The 20,042-nt window shown below is 50.9% G+C and overlaps 1 protein-coding gene across 1 annotated transcript in view; it reads left to right on the plus strand.

The window, feature by feature from the left end:
- The first annotated feature begins 7,490 nt into the window (after window positions 1–7,490).
- LOC138487621 (potassium-transporting ATPase alpha chain 2-like) overlaps window positions 7,491–20,042 on the plus strand; it is a 148,026-nt gene continuing 135,474 nt past the window's right edge. Inside the window, exon 1 of the mRNA XM_069614104.1 lies at window positions 7,491–7,723. Within this exon, the coding sequence (XP_069470205.1) occupies window positions 7,712–7,723 (12 nt within the window). The 5' untranslated portion in view covers window positions 7,491–7,711. The remainder of the gene's footprint in view (window positions 7,724–20,042) is intronic.

The raw sequence follows: 20,042 nt of genomic DNA on the forward strand, positions 1-20,042 counted from the left end.
GGGTGCGCGATGACATCCATGAATATGCTTTGTCCTGCACATGTGTGGGCGTGCTATGGACGGCCTGTGGCCCATCCCTCATAACGCCCACTTTATCCTTTGTTCTTCCTCATTTTCCACCCCCTACTCCACCCTCTGTGGTGTCTCGTGCTAGGCGGTAGGCGTTCCCGGCTAGGCGCTCGTCCTGCATGGAATCCAGGTAAGTCCCGGAAAAGTCGTACACATTCGCTTCCAAATCTCCGATTTTGCACACAAATATTTCCATGAATCGGGCCCATAGTGTGATCCTGTAACAATAATTGCATGTCACTGCGCTCATGGGGAATTTTGGCGGATTTACCGCCGGCAAAATTACTTTGTGGTAAATCCGCCGATTATTGGAGGTAAAATTGAGGATTTACCTCCACCAACAAACTGCAGCTGAATCCGCCTCTTTTGCTCCAGAAATCAGCAAATGCACTGCGTGGTAATTCCGAAGGCAGTAAATCTGTCAAAAATGATCACTTGGACGTGTGGGAAAAGTGGTGGTAACGCTGCTCCTGCCAGAAACAAGTGCGGGTACGGAATTACTGCCACTTTTTCCCCGCGCCGTCAAACTTGGAATGATGCTGACGTGCATGAAATGCTGCAAGGTGGGAGCCCCTGGAAGCGCTTCCGTTTGCAATGTGCAAAGCCCCACTAGTGGCTTACTAGGCTGATTCCCAGCCCGCCGCCGCCCCCCAACATGGCTTGTGCATCTGGAAAATGTGCCCTTTGCTGCCACGCATTTACCATGCAAAGACAATGGTGCAGCTTCCGGAGGTGTAGGTTGCCCGGAGAATCTCACTCGCCTGACCTCGTGCTGGTTCTTGACATGTATTGTCCCTAAATTAAAATGTACACAAAAGCTATGTACGGTTTTTAATATCTTAAGAGATGTTTTTGATATAGGTATATGTTCAACTGAGAGAACTTTAAAAAAAATACACTGCACAGTAGCAATCATTTCTTTTATGGCTGAAAATCTAGGAAGCAGCACTTTTGCAATGCACTTCTCAGATCAGGAACTGAGTACGTGTTTGCAATTCTGTTGCCTAAATTGCTATGTCTACTCTGCAATTATAAGTAAATCAAAGCACCCGGGGCCAGATTACAGGTGCTATGCACTGTTGCAAGTGCAGGTGTGCACCGTGTTAGCACTAGAGCGAAGTTTGCCCTTTTCTAAAAACACTGAGACATGTTAGCACACCCTTGTACCGTGACAAGTGCAGTTTGGGTTCTTCTAAGCAACAGGGCAAACGTTGCCCAAGATACATTTCCACAGCATTTTCACACCGAGGCAAGGGTTGCCCTGGTGCTAATACGGAGTGGTAATGGCACGAGGGCAAACGTTGCCCTTGCCTGAAAGTGAATTGAAAATATATCTTGTTTGCACTATGGCAATGTTTGCCCTGGTGCTTATTGCATGCCAAATCGCACTTGTCACGGCGCACAGGTTTCCTAATACGTCCTAGTGGTTTTAGAACTAGGACACACTTTGCCCTAGTGCTAATACTGTGCTAACTGGCGCTTGCACTGGTGCAAAGTTTCTGTGATCTGGCCCCTGGTGTTCATGTTTACATGTTGCATACGGTTGGGTTGTGACAGGTTTGGGGTTTGTGGAAACGCTGTCATATTTTGCCCTGGGGGCAGAAACTAACCCCCGCCCCTCAACTCCCCATCCCCCACTCAGCTCTGTGAATCAGGGGCTTGAGTAGCACAAGCAAAAGCAGTCAGGGTGCCCTTTACTGTGAAAAGCCCTGGAGGGGGCAGATGCCTCCACTTGGTAGGGAGTGGGGGGGAGGGTGCGTCGGTGCTTTAAATGGGCCCGTCCTACCTGTCCCAAGTACCCACACGTCTTACCTTTGAGAACATGAGCTGAGCACGTGCACTTCTCAGAGCTAAAGAGACAGCAGCAGCACCCGGGCCGAGCACGTGACGGGGTGAGCATGAAAGGGTTCCATTGGACTGGCTCGCAATCAAGGCCTGGGCTCCTTCCGCCTTTGCAGTCTCCCTACTCCTCTCTCTCCCACTCAGGGGGGCTCAGGGCGCAGCCCCGGGGCTGCCAGCAGCAGCAGGCACGGGCCGCCTTGCACTGGCCGGGCTAAACCTGTTCCCCATAAGGAGCGCGCTTAGACTTGCAAAGTCGGGGCACGCACTTAAGACGCTTCCTTGTTATTCTCGTGATAAACAATCGGACTGGACATCCACCCCCATCACGACTTGCTATGAAACTCCTTAAACATAATTAGACGAGGAAAGTTGCCATTGATAAACCTCCCCGCGTGAAGCTTCGTTGACATCCATGCAACCGGACAGCTTTACAAGCAAACTTGAAAGTCCCACTGGTTCTGCATGCTCAAGGGTTCTAAACACAACGCATGAGAACCCGGACATGTGTGTGAAAAATGCCCGAGGTTCACGGCTTAAGCAAAGCGGGTGACACTTGCCAAATATTACACTGTCGCTGAGCCTTGCCGGCAAAACTGGGTAGTTTGCAGAGCCTGGCATCATGTGTACATCACAATACTGGTGTCCAGGCCCGTTTCTTGGCCGGGCGACGCGGGCAGCTGCCTGGGGCGCAATTGCCCCGTGGGGCGCAATTTTCCCGGTCCCTGGAGGGGATGAAACCCCCCAGTTTGTGGGGCAGCGCAATTGCCGTGGGCAGAGTTCAGCAGCACAGTAGCAGGTGCTGCCGCGTCCTATTCTGACTGTAAGATCACGTAGTACGTAGGTACTACGTGACATTACGGAAGTCAGAGGCTCCCTCTGACCACTTTCGTGCTACTTGGGGTGGAGGCACAAAAGGGCTCCTTTCCTGATGGCCGTCCTGCAGGACTCACAGGTGGAACAAAGACGGCTGCTTTCGGTTCAGCGGTCCTGGCTTCCCGGGCCCTGCCAAGCAAGAAGAGCCCCGACTCCTCATCAGAAAGATGATGGGTACAGCCCGATGTTTCTTTCACGCTGTGCACAGTTTAACTGTGCATAGCCTTCGGCAGTCTTTCGGACGTATTTCAGGCTTTATTTACTCCTGACAATTTTGCTAACCCCCTTCTGTTTTTGCTGTGGCTGTTACGTGCCGCTGTAAACCCTGCCGATGTAGCTCCATTAAGCTCGGTGAATAAGTCCACGTGTTTTCCAAAAATCAGTCCACGTGTTTCCCAAGTGAAAAAAAGAGACTTGACAGCGTATCAACCTCTTTGCCCAAATCTCTCCAAATTCTTTCTTTGTAGCCTTCGGACGATGCAACCTCTCCCTCGAAAAACGGCAAAAATGCGCTTCAATTCTTAATAATTGAACTTGAGGAAACATGCCATGATTTGCGCAGCTCAAAAGTTGCTTAACGCGCTGTAAATCAGTTCCAGTCCTCCGCCCGCCCCCGCCACTCGTATCCGGCATTATGCATTCACAGCACGCAGGATGGCTTTCCACTGATGCACTTTCCTCGGTAAGCACCGTGGTGCACCTGCGCTCCCCAATCCCCCTTCAATCATACAGGGCAGAGTACAGCAGGCCATGAGCAGGGGTGCCTGGAAATGTCTGGGGGCCTCCATGGCTGACATCCGGGGTACTCTGTATGCCTACTGTACCTCAGCAATACCAGTGCACTCACGTGGCGCAGTTGAAGGTTTTCAAATGCAAAGGGCAGCGGGAAAGCGGCACACATGCTATTTTTGCACACAAGCCGCATTTACATTTTCATACCCCCAGTGTAAATATGTAATCGCACCATTGAGCGGTTATAAGGACTGACAAGACTTATCTTATAAAGTAATATATTGGGTTCCACGGAATTCACAACATTTTTAACATCATCCATTCTGGAGTAGAGTATCCTAGACTAACACAATGCTAACAGCATTGGCTAAATCAAAGGTTTCGACTTTTGTGGAGACTTTGATATCCATATTTCCAGGCACTGTGAAATAACATAAGACAAGTTCTTCCTCCAAGTACCACACTGCAGACCAGGTACATTATGCATGTTTATTGTGCCGGATGTACACTTGTAGTCTAAGTGTAGTACATACATATCAGCACAGAAAACACTGGCCCATCCACACATCAGGCCAGCTTACTCCAACTGTGCATGGCCCTCATTAATGCAGCATGCAACTGCAGCATTGTTCACACAATTTTGCAGCTGCAAACACGTGCGAGTAGCATGCAGTTCTGTGATCTTAAAAACGACTGAACTAAGGTGCACTATATTGTGAGAGGCCAATTGTTAGTCTAACACACTTTGTTATGGACCGGAGTCCCTGAGTGTCATTTGTTCAGCAGTGGTTTATTGACTATGGGTAGGAGTTCCTTAATGGTGTAGTTTGGGAGTGGAGCGCAGAGTGCGGTGGGGGTGGCGCGCGGGGTGCGGTGGGGGTGGCACGCGGGGTACGGTCGGAGTGGTGCGGGGATGCAGCCAGAGTGGCGCATGGGGTGGGGGACGCATTCCTAGTGTTTCGCCCTGGGCACCAAATGGACTAGAAATTGCCCTGCTGGTGTCAAACAGGACAACATCAGTCTGTGATTGATGAGCGTCTTTGAGAGATGGTTACATTAGGCAGACAGAATGACATTTCAATAGTAAACCATTTTACTGAGATTTGGGTCGGAAGCCCTGCTATGTGGCGCGGGCTCCAAAGGGCAGGCTCAGAAATAAAATTCTGATTTACACAGAGGAGTTGACTCTATAGATGAACGTCATTCGGCGGCGGGAACCTGCTACGTTTCCACTCGGGTCCAGTCTGGTCTCTGCCTGCATATTTTCGTCATTTGGACGGGTGTATTAGGCAAGGCAAAAGGCAGTAAACACGCATGTACACCGTATTTTTCGATGCACATGGCAGGCAGCAATTAATTGTAAACACTGCCTGCCATGTGAACAAAGAAATGATTGAAAGTGGGGTGTGATGTAACAAATATGTGTACAGGCATTTTGCAAGATTTGTACAGATGTTTGTTACGTTACCTTTCCGCCCAACAAAAGTGAGCCCCAGAAGGTTTAAGAGAGTGTGAGCAAATGAGTGAAGTGGGAGTGTGGGGAGTGTGCAGCATAGAAATTGACACACATGAAGGATCAGACACAAAGAACAGGATACACATAGAAAGTGAGACAAATGGAGAACTGCGAAACTGGAGTGGGGCACTGTGGGCCCGATTCATGGCATGTGTTGCGTGGTTCAAAGTGACTTTGAACTGCCAACACAAACCCTGATTCATGGAACTGTGCAAAGTGTATTTTTGCAAAGTCAGTGCATAGTCATTTTTGCAGTACAAAATGACTTTGCCCGGACTTTGCACTGCAAAAATACACTTTGCACAGTTCCATGAATCAGGGTGTGTATCAACAGTGCAAAGTCACTTTTCAGCAGTGCAAAGTCACTTTGAACTGTGCAAAAAATGCCATGAATCGGGCACAAAGTGTGAGATTAAATGAAATGGTTCAATGAATCTTGGTCGGGCTCGCTCAGGAGGGACAAAAGACACTTCTAGGCTTAGTGTTGGCAGCGCTGGCGATTGGGCCGGCTCTCGCCGGAGCCGAGATCCGGCACCGGATGTGTAGCCGATCCAGCCGGATCTCGGCATCCTGCCAGAGTCCGCGCTGGGGAAAAAGTGCCTGCAAGCAAACTGTTACTTCCTCTGGTGACCCTGTGCAAGGGGTCACAGGAGGAAGTTACAGTCCTCAGCCACGAACCGGTTTATTTATTAATGTATGCATTGTTTGTTGGATACATGGACCCAGATTATTTATTTATGCAATGTATGTCGGATACCTGTATCCGACAAACATTGTATATATAAATATACAGGTATCCACCAAACACTGCATGATAAATACCCCTATTAACATTAAAACTATCACACACGATGCAGCCACCCAACTGCTTTCAGACGGGAGCTGCAGGCGCTGTTCCGGGTGCGCTTCAAGTAAAAGAAAACGTTGCTTATGGCGAACAGAAATCACCCTGTTTGAATAGTACCCAAGGGGGGAGGTTTTTTTTTTTTTTTTTATAAAATGGGATGCAAACTGTGCATTGTAGAGGATATTTACTCAGCAACACTGGCCAAAACTTTTATCCGCAGAGTGAAGTAACCCCTCACCGGTGGCATGGAGGCATGGAAGTGGATTAAAGCGGAATTCATATATAAAGTAATTGCGCCGCTTTAAACTATTATTTTGGACATTTCCTTTGATCAGAGATCAACTGCCAGCTCCGCCCCCCTAAACCCTGCCTCCTCGGGCACCAACCCCCCCTCCCACATTCCGCCCCCACCCCGGCCCTTGTGGGATCCTCGACCTTTTTTTTTCATTCCCGCCACTGAGTGTTGGCCCACCTACAGACTAGATAGGTGAGTACGTGCACTTACTTTTCTCCATTTAAAGCACTGGGTGCCACGCCTCCTCCCCTCTCACCACTCACCCCAAGCCCCCAGTTATTTGGAGCGTCTGATAACAATCGCCAAACCAGACGTTATAGAAATGCGGGGGGGGGGCTGCCTCAGGGTCTCGCTCGCAACAGGTGCACTGTGTGTGGTGCATGCGACGAGGTGCGCTGTGTGTGGTGCATGCGGCGGGGTGCGCTGTGTGGTGCATGCGGCGGGGTGCGCTGTGTGTGGTGCATGCGGCGAGGTGCGCTGTGTGTGGTGCATGCGGCGAGGTGCGCTGTGTGTGGTGCATGCGGCGGGGTGCGCTGTGTGTGGTGCATGCGGCGAGGAGCGCTGTGTGTGGTGCATGCGGCGAGGTGCGCTGTGTGTGGTGCATGCGGCGGGGTGCGCTGTGTGTGGTGCATGCGGCGAGGAGCGCTGTGTGTGGTGCATGCGGCGAGGCGCGCTGTGTGTGGTGCATGTGGCAAGGTGCGCTGCCTCGAAGGCAGCGCACCTTGAAGGGAGACGCAGCGAAGAGAAAAGAAAGGAGGAGGAAGGGGGGGGGAAGGACAAGAAACGAATGGAAGCGAGAGGAGAGTGGGAGGGAAAGAGGAAAGACATGTAAGGAAAAAAGTTAGAGAAGAGGTAGGAAAGGGAAGAATAAAAGACGAGAGAACGCAGAAGGGGGGGGAGTAACGAAGGGCCACAGGACGAAAGAAAGGGAAGCAAAGAGGCAAAGGTGGACAGGGCAGAAGGAATGAGGGGAAATGCCACAGGGTAAGTACGAAAGAACGACCGAGAAGGAAAGAACGTTCATTTCAGTGGGAAACACATGGACCCTGAGCCCACAGTCCCAAACTGGCAGTCCGCGGACTTGCTTTCTAGGGGGCCCTGGGCACGCACCAGTCTCGCCCTTGGTGCAGGGAGGGTTGCCAGCGAGTCATCGACAGCTGGTGATGGATGCCAGTATCTGGGGCCACTTTACCTGGACAAGGAATGCGCTTCTGGGGAAGCTTGAAACAGCCCGGACAGGGCCTAATTGCAGGTGCGTGGGGCGGGCAGGCCCGTGCGCCATTGGCCAGGGCCCGGGCAGGGAGGAGCTCCGGGGCACTACTTCTGGGGCAGCAGCCCGTGCCCTGCGCCAGGTCCTGGACAGCTTTCCTGCCTGACAGAAGGATGTTGGAGTGCGCGGAGGACTGCAGCTAACACTGGCTTTCGGTTGGGACGCCTCCACAGTCTCCGCTGCTCCTGCTACCAGCCTTCTGCCGACCCCCCACGACTGCTCGACCAGCAGCCCATCCTTTGAAGGAACCCCAAGAAACCGTCATCAATGGGAAACGAGGTGAGTGCTGCCCAGACCGCTCGGGCTCCATTGCCCCATCTCTGCGGGGGGCCCAAAGGCGTGCACGTGCACCCCTCTATGCGGGGCACCAACAGTGCACAGCACCTAGAAGCATCAGCCGGGGGTCACTCTGCGGAAAGAAGGGCTCCGTGAGAGTATGCGCCCCACACACGCCCGGGTGCACCTCTGCAGGAACGCCACGGGCGCTTCAACGCAAGTATGCCTTCTGCGTGCAGCCCTCTGCAGGAACGCCACGGAACGCACGAATGCCATCTGCGTGCAGCCCACTGCAGGAACGCCACGGGACGCACGAATGCATCTTTGTGCAGCCATCTGTAGGAATGGCCTTCGTAAGCTGCTACCTGCGTGCAACGAGTGTCCACTCAGCAGCCGAACACCTCACGTGCACCTGTCGGGCTGAATACATTCTCCTAGTATGCACCATTCTAAGCGCAAACGTCCTACGTGCACCACCGTGCTTCAGTGCGAACTCTGTGCACCGCGCGGTGCCACTCTCTCCTCTGGACCATTCCGCGAGAGAAATGCATGTGCGCACCTTAGCGCAGGGGTAGCTCAGTTGTTCAGGCGCGCCCCGTTGCGCAGGGGTAGATCAATCGTTCATGTGCGCGGCGTTGCGCATGGGGGTCTCTTGTGGACCATTCCGCGGAGTGTGCCCTTCTAATTCCCTTTTGCTTAGTGGGCGCACATGGACCGACTTTAGGGAGCGCATGGGCCTTCAAGCTGAGGGGAGATCAGAAACGCTCATGAATTAGAACGTGAACCCTAACATCGTGGTGGGTGGGTGTCCATCACCCCCGAGCAATATGAGTACATGCGCAGCACACGTGCACAGAATTGTCAACCTTGTACAAGTGCCTGACACTAGTCTCCGCTCTATAGCTCTGCACACGCCCGGGAGCCACAGCGTGTCGTGCCTCTCCTGTGTGATATTAGGCAAATCGCCCGGCCTCGTGCCTCTCCTGTGTGATAGTTGAATGGCTCGTCACCCAGACATCTCTCCTTCGTATGGCAGGCTGTGGGCTAGGGGGATGGAGTGTGTGGGGTGTGTGTGTGTGTGGGGGGGGGGCTCCACTAGCAAGACGAAATGCATAGCTTTTTGTTTAAAAACACAATTGACGTGTGACTAACTTACTTTCCCTGCGCACATGGTACTTCACCCGCTGCGGTGCCATATTCACACATTCACCCACGGCTTTTCCGATTGTGTTGATGGTAGACTGCTGTTTGCCTGCTTCTGAGGGCACTACTTGAAAGCGCCACGAGTTCCGCCTGTCACGCTGGCTACGCACTATTATAGTAACGCTCGTCCCCTGGCCTGTCTGGGTGGGAAGCAATTAGAGTGCCCGCTGTTATTTACTTGGCTATTAGAGGCTCGCTCTGTTTATTTGGCTGCGTTATATTAGAGCAAGCTCTGTTATTTATATATTTATTTGGGGGGTTGCAATATTAGAACGCGCACTCTGTTTATTTGGCTTTGCAATATTAGAGCGATCACTCTGCTCATTTGGCTGTGTAATGTTAGAGTGTTCATTCTGTTATTTATTTGTCTGTGTAAAGTTAGAGTGCTAGTTCTGTTATTTATTTGTCTGTGTAATGTTAGAGTGCTATTTCTGTTATTTACGTGTCTGTGTAATGTTAGAGTGCTATTTCTGTTATTTATGTGTCTGTGTAATGTTAGAGTGCTATTTCTGTTATTTATTTGGCTGTGTAATGTTAGAGTGCTGGTTCTGTTATTTATTTGGCTGTGTAATGTTAGGGTGTAATTTCTGTTATTTATTTGGCTGTGTAATGTTAGAGTGCTATTTCTGTTATTTATTTGGCTGTGTAATGTCAGAGTGCTAGTTCTGTTGTTTATGTGGCTGTGTACTGTCAGAGTGCTATTTCTGTTATTTATTTGGCTGTGTAATGTTAGAGTGCTAGTTCTGTTGTTTATGTGGCTGTGTAATGTCAGAGTGCTAGTTCTGTTGTTTATGTGGCTGTGTAATGTTAGAGTGCTAGTTCTGTTGTTTATGTGGCTGTGTAATGTCAGAGTGCTAGTTCTGTTGTTTATGTGGCTGTGTACTGTCAGAGTGCTATTTCTGTTATTTATTTGGCTGTGTCATGTTAGAGTGCTAGTTCTGTTGTTTATGTGGTTGTGTAATGTCAGAGTGCTTGGTCTGTTGTTTATTTGGCTGTGTAACGTTAGAGTGCTATTTATGTTGTTTATGTGGCTGTGTAATGTCAGAGTGTTATTTCTGTTCTTTATTTGGCTGTGTAATGTTAGAGTGATATTTCTGTTATTTATTTGGCTGTGTAATGTTAGAGTGCTAGTTCTGTTGTTTATGTGGCTGTGTAATGTTAGAGTGATATTTCTGTTATGTATTTGGCTGTGTAATGTTAGAGTGCTAGTTCTGTTGTTTATTTGGCTGTGTAATGTCAGAGTGCTAGTTCTGTTGTTTATGTGGCTGTGTACTGTCAGAGTGCTATTTCTGTTATTTATTTGATCGTGTAATGTTAGAGTGATATTTCTGTTATTTATTTGGCTGTGTAATGTTAGAGTGCTAGGTCTGTTGTTTATTTGGCTGTGTAATGTTAGAGTGCTATTTCTGTTGTTTAGTTGGCTGTGTAATGTTAGAGTGCTATTTCTGTTATTTATTTGGCTGTGTAATGTTAGAGTGCTAGGTCTGTTGTTTATTTGGCTGTGTAATGTTAGAGTGCTATTTCTGTTGTTTAGTTGGCTGTGTAATGTTAGAGTGCTATTTCTGTTATTTATTTGGCTGTGTAATGTTAGAGTGCTAGGTCTGTTGTTTATTTGGCTGTGTAATGTTAGAGTGCTAGGTCTGTTGTTTATTTGGCTGTGTAATGTTAGAGTGCTATTTCTGTTATTTATTTGGCTGTGTAATGTTAGAGTGCTATTTCTGTTATTTATTTGGCTGTGTAATGTTAGAGTGCTAGGTCTGTTGTTTATTTGGCTGTGTAATGTTAGAGTGCTATTTCTGTTATTTATTTGGCTGTGTAATGTTAGAGTGCTATTTCTGTTATTTATTTGGCTGTGTAATGTTAGAGTGCTATTTCTGTTATTTATGTGTCTGTGCAATGTTAGAGTGCTATTTCTGTTATTTATTTGGCTGTGTAATGTTAGAGTGATATTTCTGTTATGTATTTAGCTGTGTAATGTCAGAGTGCTAGTTCTGTTGTTTATGTGGCTGTGTAATGTTAGAGTGCTATTTCTGTTGTTTAGTTGGCTGTGTAATGTTAGAGTGCTATTTCTGTTATTTATTTGGCTGTGTAATGTTAAAGTGCTAGGTCTGTTGTTTATTTGGCTGTGTAATGTTAGAGTGCTATTTCTGTTATTTATTTGGCTCTGTAATGTTAAAGTGCTAGGTCTGTTGTTTATTTGGCTGTGTAATGTTAGAGTGCTAGGTCTGTTGTTTATGTGTCTGTGCAATGTTAGAGTGCTATTTCTGTTATTTATTTGGCTGTGTAATGTTAGAGTGATATTTCTGTTATGTATTTAGCTGTGTAATGTCAGAGTGCTAGTTCTGTTGTTTATGTGGCTGTGTAATGTTAGAGTGCTATTTCTGTTGTTTAGTTGGCTGTGTAATGTTAGAGTGCTATTTCTGTTATTTATTTGGCTGTGTAATGTTAAAGTGCTAGGTCTGTTGTTTATTTGGCTGTGTAATGTTAGAGTGATATTTCTGTTATTTATTTGGCTGTGTAATGTTAGAGTGCTAGGTCTGTTGTTTATTTGGCTGTGTAATGTTAGAGTGCTAGGTCTGTTGTTTATTTGGCTGTGTAATGTTAGAGTGCTAGGTCTGTTGTTTATTTGGCTGTGTAATGTTAGAGTGCTATTTCTGTTATTTATTTGGCTGTGTAATGTTAGAGTGCTATTTCTGTTATTTATTTGGCTGTGTAATGTTAGAGTGCTAGGTCTGTTGTTTATTTGGCTGTGTAATGTTAGAGTGCTATTTCTGTTATTTATTTGGCTGTGTAATGTTAGAGTGCTGGTTCTGTTATTTATTTGGCTGTGTAATGTTAGGGTGTAATTTCTGTTATTTATTTGGCTGTGTAATGTTAGAGTGCTAGGTCTGTTGTTTATTTGGCTGTGTAATGTTAGAGTGCTAGGTCTGTTGTTTATGTGGCTGTGTAATGTCAGAGTGCTATTTCTGTTATTTATTTGTCTGTGTAAAGTTAGAGTGCTAGTTCTGTTATTTATTTGGCTGTGTAATGTTAGAGTGCTGGTTCTGTTATTTATTTGGCTGTGTAATGTTAGGGTGTAATTTCTGTTATTTATTTGGCTGTGTAATGTTAGAGTGCTATTTCTGTTATTTATTTGGCTGTGTAATGTTAGAGTGCTATTTCTGTTATTTATTTGGCTGTGTAATGTTAGAGTGCTATTTCTGTTATTTATTTGGCTGTGTAATGTTAGAGTGCTGATATTGCGTTGATTCCGAGGGACATTGCCAGGAGGTAACAGCGTTGCCACCTGACAATGATCAGAAAAGGGGGCGTGGAGGCTTTATTGCTATGGGAAGGCTCCACCCAATACGAGTAGAATGTACCGAATGAAACGGGGAAAGGCATGGAAGAAACACTGGAATGTTGGGATAGAAGTCTATTACCACTCATTACGGCCCTCTTTCGCTGCATTGCCTGCAATGACACGGCGACATTCCACTTTTCTAATTAACCTTCATAGGCCCGCGAGCCGTCCTGGGTGGTAGGGGCCCTGAACACTTAGATACATGGAAAGCACACCAATGCTTTTCAGGGATGTTCACAGGTCCAGCACCCCTGCCTCAGTCTGAGGGTGAGCTCTGGGAAGCTGTTCTCGCCCATATCATTTCTTCATATGGAAGTTGGTGCATACATCTGCTTGGGTGGTTGCAGGGATTTGGCTGTGCATGCTGTGTGCAGTAGGTGACCTTTGGGCATAGAGTGTGCTCAGAGTGATCTCTGGACTATGCAAAGCAATCTATAGGCTATACTGGACCTTATAGCCGCAGACGGGCAATGAAAACAGTCTGAACATCCCAAGGGTTATGCAAGAATGTCTGCTGTGTGACCCACCTGGGGTGTGCTGCCAGACCCGTGCCCACCTGGGGTGTGCTGCCAGACCCGTGCCCACCTGGGGTGTGCTGCCAGACTCGTGTCCTGGTGTCTCTGCCTGTGTGACCCACCTGGGGTGTGCTGCCAGACCCGTGCCCACCTGGGGTGTGCTGCCAGACCCGTGTCCTAGGGTCTCTGCCTGTGTGACCCACCTGGGGTGTGCTGCCAGACCCGTGCCCACCTGGGGTGTGCTGCCAGACCCGTGCACCAGTGTCTCTGCCTGTGTGACCCACCTGGGGTGTGCTGCCAGACCCGTGCCCTGGTGTCTCTGCCTGTGTGACCCACCTGGGGTGTGCTGCCAGACTCGTGCCCTGGTGTCTCTGTGACCTACCTGGGGTGTGCTGCCAGACCCGTGCCCTGGTGTCTCTGCCTGTGTGACCCGTGCCCTGGTGTCTCTGCCTGTGTGACCCACCTGGGGTGTGCTGCCAGACCCGTGCCCTGGTGTCTCTGCCTGTGTGACCCGTGCCCTGGTGTCTCTGCCTGTGTGACACACCTTGGGTGTGCTGCCAGACCCCTGCCCTGGTGTCTCTGCCTGTGTGACCCACCTGGGGTGTGCTGCCAGACCCCGGCCCTGGTATCTCTGCCTGTGTGATCCACCTGGGGGTGCTGTCAGACCCGTGCCCTGGTGTCTCTGCCTGTGTGACCTACGTGGGGTGTGCTGCCAGACCCGTGCCCTGGTGTCTCTGCTTGTGTGACCCACCTCGGGTGTGCTGCCAGACCCTTGCCCTGGTGTCTCTGCCTGTGTGACCCACCTGGGGTGTGCTGCCAGACCCGTGCCCTGGTGTCTCTGCCTGTGTGACCCACCTGGGGTGTGCTGCCAGACCCGTGCCCTGGTGTCTCTGCCTGTGTGACCCGTGCCCTGGTGTCTCTGCCTGTGTGACCCACCTTGGGTGTGCTGCCAGACCCCTGCCCTGCTGTCTCTGCCTGTGTGACCCACCTGGGGTGTGCTGCCAGACCCCTGCCCTGGTGTCTCTGCCTGTGTGACCCACCTGGGGTGTGCTGCCAGACCTGTGCCCTGGTGTCTCTGCCTGTGTGACCCACCTGGGGTGTGCTGCCAGACCCGTGCCCTGGTGTCTCTGCCTGTGTGACCCACCTGGGGTGTGCTGCCAGACTCGTGCCCTGGTGTCTCTGTGACCTACCTGGGGTGTGCTGCCAGACCCGTGCCCTGGTGTCTCTGCCTGTGTGACCCGTGCCCTGGTGTCTCTGCCTGTGTGACCCACCTTGGGTGTGCTGCCAGACCCCTGCCCTGGTGTCTCTGCCTGTGTGACCCACCTGGGGTGTGCTGCCAGACCCCTGCCCTGGTGTCTCTGCCTGTGTGACCCACCTGGGGTGTGCTGCCAGACATGTGCCCTGGTGTCTCTGCCTGTGTGACCCACCCGGGGTGTGCTGCCAGACCCATGCCCTGGTGTCTCTGACTGTGTGACCCACCTGGGGTGTGCTGCCAGACCCGTGCCCTGGTGTCTCTGTGACCTACCTGGGGTGTGCTGCCACGCCCGTGCCCTGGTGTCTCTGCCTGTGTGACCCACCTGGGGTGTGCTGCCAGACCCCTGCCCTGGTGTCTCTGGCTGTGTGACCCAACTGGGGTGTGCTGTCAGACCCGTGTCCTGGTGTCTCTGCCTGTGTGACCCACCTGGGGTGTGCTGCCAGACCCGTGCCCTGGTGTCTCTGCCTGTGTGACCCAACTGGGGTGTGCTGCCAGACCCGTGCCCTGGTGCCTCTTGCCTGTGTGACCCACCGGAGGTGTGCTGCCAGACCCGTGCCCTGGTGTCTCTGCCTGTGTGACCCACCTGGGGTGTGCTGCCAGACCGTGCCCTAGTGTCTCTGCCTGTGTGACCCACCTGGGGTGTGCCTGGGGTGTGCTGCCAGACCCGTTCCCTGGTGTCTCTGCCTGTGTGACCCACCTGGATTGTGCTGCCAGACCCGTGCCCGGGTGTTTCTGGCTGTGTGACCCACCTGGAGTGTGCTGCCAGACCCGTGCCCTGGTGTCTCTGCCTGTGTGACCCACCTGGGGTGTGCTGCCAGACCCGTGCCCTGGTGTCTCTGCCTGTGTGACCCACCTTGGGTGTGCTGCCAGGCCCGTGCCCCGGTGTCGCTGTCTGTGTGACCCACCTGGGGTGTGCTGCCAGACCCGTGTCCTGGTGTCTCTGTCTGTGTGACCCATGCCCCGGTTTCTCTGCCTGTGTGACGCGTGCCCTGGTGTCTCTGCGTGTGTGACCCACCTGGCGTGTGCTGCCAGACCCATTCCCTGGTGTCTCTGTGTGACCCACCTGGGGTGTGCTGCCAGACCCGTGTACTGGTGTCTCTGTCTGTGTGACCCGTGCCCTGGTCTCTGCCTGTGTGATCCACCTGGGGTGTGCTGCCAGACCCGTTCCCTGGTGTCTCTGTGTGACCCACCTGGGGTGTGCTGCCAGACCCGTGTCCTGGTGTCTCTGGCTGTGTGACCCACCTGGGGTGTGCTGCCAGACCCGTGCCCTGGTGTCTCTGCCTGTGTGACCCACCTGGGGTGTGCTGCCAGACCCGTTCCCTGGTGTCTCTGTGTGACCCACCTGGGGTGTGCTGCCAGACCCGTGCCCCGGTGTCTCTGTCTGTGTGATCCGTGCCCTGGTGTCTCTGCCTGTGTGACCCACCTGGGGTGTGCTGCCAGACCCGTTCCCTGGTGTCTCTGTGTGACCCACCTGGGGTGTGCTGCCAGACCCGTGTCCTGGTGTCTCTGGCTGTGTGACCCACCTGGGGTGTGCTGCCAGACCCGTGCCCTGGTGTCTCTGCCTGTGTGACCCACCTGGGGTGTGCTGCCAGACCCGTTCCCTGGTGTCTCTGTGTGACCCACCTGGGGTGTGCTGCCAGACCCGTGTCCTGGTGTCTCTGGCTGTGTGACCCACCTGGGGTGTGCTGCCAGACCCGTTCCCTGGTGTCTCTGTGTGACCCACCTGGGGTGTGCTGCCAGACCCGTTCCCTGGTGTCTCTGTGTGACCCACCTGGGGTGTGCTGCCAGACCCCTGCCCTGGTGTCTCTGTGTGACCCACCTGGGGTGTGCTGCCAGACCCCTGCCCTGGTGTCTCTGCCTGTGTGACCCGTGCCCTGGTGTCTCTGTCTGTGTGACCCTCCGTTCTTCTCGCCGTGACCACCTCTCTAGCCAATCAGCGAGCTTGGAATGGAACCTGCAACTGCACATCAAAGGTGGAATTCCAAGGTTTGCTTTGTGATATGTACACACTGGCCGAGGACACACTTTGTCACACGGACCCCAAGCCGAGGCTTCCCATCTGCCCCCCTTCCCATGCTTTAATCGCGTTAGAGCCTGTTAGGAAAGATTTCATATGTGTGTGTAATTGTGCCTCCATGTGTCAACCCCCAACTTTATACCTACCTGACTGACTTTGCCAGGGAAGCACAGCCTTCAGCTGCACTCCTCTGGGCTTTCGCTCACGTTTAATGGGGAAACTGACATGCCCTTAAGACAGTCAGTACTGGGAGACTTTGTGTCCCTTAGTCCTTTCCTCCTGTTGCAACTTTTGTGCAACATGTAACAAGTGTGCAATATATTTTACCATACAGCACACTTTGGTTTATAGTCATTTACAAAGGCCCTAGATTCTCTTGCTGGACTTTTTATGAACTGTGCAGATGTGTCATGGACAGGACAAGTGTAAGCTATCGTTTCACATTATTTTTAACCATTTCCTGTCATGTTAGCCGCGTTAACTGCGTTTTGCACGAATAGGTTGCCTGGCCCCCAAATGGCCATGCCACAAGGTTCTTTGTTCTGTCCTTTGGCCATATTGCCCCTTCACCGTCCCCAGGTCGAGTCGACCCGGGCCAGTCCTTATTTGGTCGTGCACTTTCCCGCAAATCCCAATGCTTTTGCGGGCTTCTGCATGCCTTGTGTGTGTGCTTCCAGGATGTGGCTGGAATGTCTGATTCCAATACACATCCTGGGTGCCAGAGAGTCTGGAGTGTCCTGAATGCCTGAGACCACCGTGGTCTGTGATTGATCCACGTATGGAGTGAGTGTTTGTGAGCAGATCTCCCATTGGGTCCTCTCCTTTTTGGCGCAAAGGGAAATTTGGATAAGAGGAGACTGAAAACACCACTACCATGTCGCTCTCCTGAGTTCTCACCGAACAAAGGATAGGATTCAAGTATCCTGCAACTAAGAAGCTGAATCGAGGAACTGCTGGTGACCCGCTGGAAGGTTTGGCAACCTGAGCCCGCTGTCATCCCGTGGGACCCCTCTGCATCTGGTCGTCCTAGAAGGTCTGCAAAGACGCTCCAAGCCATTGAAATAGTGGGACCAACTATTCTCGGAGTCCGTCATCAAACCCTGCATGTAAGCTCTCTCGGAAGAATCCCTGGTTCAACCAGTGGACTGACCAGATTACCAAGTTGCTTTGCTCTGTCACTGCCTCCGTTTTGAGGAGGCCCTCCAAACTAGGTATACTGCTAGCTCTGTGTCCCCGGCACCGTCACACCGAATTTCGTACACTTGGCATTCCCAGGTCTGAAGTGAGACGAGTGCGCCAGGACTGGAGTAAACCCTGCCATGGCAACGACCTGTACAAGTTTGCTTCATTTGTGACCCTCTTGCTCCTGAAGCCTGCTGCAGTGAAACTGGGCCGATTCCTCCACCCGGAGCGGAGAAATCACCACTGTCCGATTGGGAATGATCGCTGTATTTTAGGAACTGAAAGGTGCGAGACGTCCTTTTTGCCGCATTTGAACCTGCCAGCGAAATGGACTGAATTGGCGAAGTTTGGGTCTGCTTGCGTTGGGGACCTGTGAGTAATCCTTACCCCAACTGGTGGCCCCTAGTGCAAGAGCCCATTTTTACGCACAAGTGGACCCTGGGGGCTCCACTCCTTTCCACAGCTATTGCAAAATAGCGACTCCATCCCACACTCTCGAACTGCCTCTGCCTTCAAGAGGAGGTCCTTCTTGAATAGTGGGAAACTGTTCTGCATCACCTTAGCCACCTTCCCGAGCTGCTAGAGACCCCTGAAGAGACCCTATTCCGTCCATTGGAACAAGCGCGTGCATGTACTATTGAGCACAAGGCTCCTCTCTTTGTAGGGCTTGGACTGCCTCTTAGGTGTATTATTGATTCGGAACAGGGCCTAAAGACTACCTGCACTGCCTGGTTCTTCCCCTCTAGGTTGTCAACATATTTCGTGCAGTCACCCCTTTAGACCCCCATGGTCTTGTATATATATATATATTGTATTGAGTGTGATGTATTGGTTTACTTAGTGTTACTGTGATTCTTTGCTATAGTCTGTGTTACAAAGGCCTTGTAATAAATGTGTCTATATTTTTAATAGAACACCTGTCTGGAGTCATTTGTAAGTGTCCTTGCTCTGGGTGCTCATTAAGGTCTTTCAGTCACCCTCACCCCTCCCGAGACTTAGTCTTGACCGCCTGCCATCGCTACCCTGATTGGTCTGGCTTGTCCTGAGGTTACTCTGTTCCAAGAAGCTAGGTTGGCCTTCAGAACCTCTGCCCCTCCAGGTCAGAGTTCAGAAATCCTTCTTAACAGAGCCCTTTTCACAGAGCTCTATTGTGTGTTAGGGGACCATCACTGTCCTTACAGGCACTCGCCTTCTGAATTGCACTTCACTGGGATAGTCACGCTTGAATTATCTGACTGTGCCATGCCCATTCCCTCGTTGGCCTCTCTGACTGTGTACACTGACTGCTTGATTAATCCCCAGAATGCATTTGCTTCCCACTGTTGTGCGATTTCTTTTGTTTGTCGGGGTATTTGTGCTTTCTAGTTCAGAGATTGCAAAGCTCACAACACTGGCATGCAGGGGGAGTCTCCTGTCAGCTGGTTGGATCACCCTCAGTGACCATAGCCAATGTGTTGGAAGTTCTAAGAGTTTTAGATTAGGAGATGCTTGTGTGCATTTTTGCCGGACTAGGACTTAGGTGGCTGGCTAGGCTCAACTAAGCAACCCAATATAAGGTCAGGCACATGGGTGGGCGTTGTTGGTGGTTTGCGATAGAGTGCTATTATTGGAAGAGTCCATGTATGGCCAGCTATTCCAAATTTCTTTTCGTTGGTAGTCACTGTATGCTAGTGGCAGCGGTGTTGAGGTACGTCAGGTGTTTCAGTGTGGACGGCTACATGCGCTGCTAGACCGGATGAGCATAGCCATAGCTGCATTCCACAATGCATGGATGTTTAGCCATACCTTCGGCCTGTATCCACAGAGGTGGTGTGAGGTATACGTACCGTAGGCTTCGAAGTTGTTGGGCTGGGGCGTTCTTTGTCCAGTTGCGGACGGCGTGGACTCATTAATCTGGATTCTCTGGTGCAAGGGTCGGGGCGGTGAAGGAGGGTGAATTTATTGTGGTGTGCCACAAAAAACTGCTGGCTACCCTCGTGTATTTGTTAGGTAAGGAATGCTGTTGTGCTTGGGGCGAGAGTATGTCCGGAGAGCCGCTGTGAATGCTGCCGGCCTCTGTGTTGTAATTGGTGTACAGGAATGTTGGGTTCGGAAGTGTGGTTTTGAGGGGGCAGGTTTCGGGGAGATATTATGGGAAGAGCCAGGCTTTTAGGGCCGTCCTGAATTTCAGATGGTTTTCAGTTTTGCAAATGTGTAGGGGTAGGGAGTTCCAGATGATTGGCACTTGCCGGAGAAGGAGGATCCTCCCAACCTGGAGGAGTTGTGAGGTGGGACCACTATGCAAAATGCTGTGCGGGATCTGAGATTCCTAGAGGGCTGCTAGGGATGGATTTTGTCGAAGGAATTCCGGTCCAGTGTTGTGGACGGCGCATTGGGTGATGCACATGGCTTTAAAGGTAGTGTGTTGACCAATCGGGAGACAATGGAGGACTTTTAGTGTGGGGCTGATGTGTTCTCTGGTGGGTAGGTTAATGAGCAGGTGTGCTGTCGCGTTTTGGATTCTTTGGCGTTTCATTAGCCGAGATGCCGGAGCGCCTTTTTAGAGGCAGGTTGCGTAATACAGGCGGGACAGTGGACTCTAGAGAACATCAAAGAGAATTGCCCATTTTTATTTTTTTGTTTATTATTTTTATGGCTAAACAAAGTTAATCTTTAACAAACAAACTAGGTTAGAAAAAAAAGAAAATGATGCAGAAAATAAAACACAGTACATTAAAATACATGATACATAAAATACAATTATAACACAATATTAAAAAAGACAAAGACGCCTCTTTAAGTAACTCAGGGCCCACTACAATTAAATC

The sequence above is a fragment of the Ambystoma mexicanum genome, chromosome 9 (assembly GCF_040938575.1).
Source record: "Ambystoma mexicanum isolate Mex_15411 chromosome 9, UKY_AmexF1_1, whole genome shotgun sequence".
NCBI classification, from domain to species: domain Eukaryota; kingdom Metazoa; phylum Chordata; class Amphibia; order Caudata; family Ambystomatidae; genus Ambystoma; species Ambystoma mexicanum.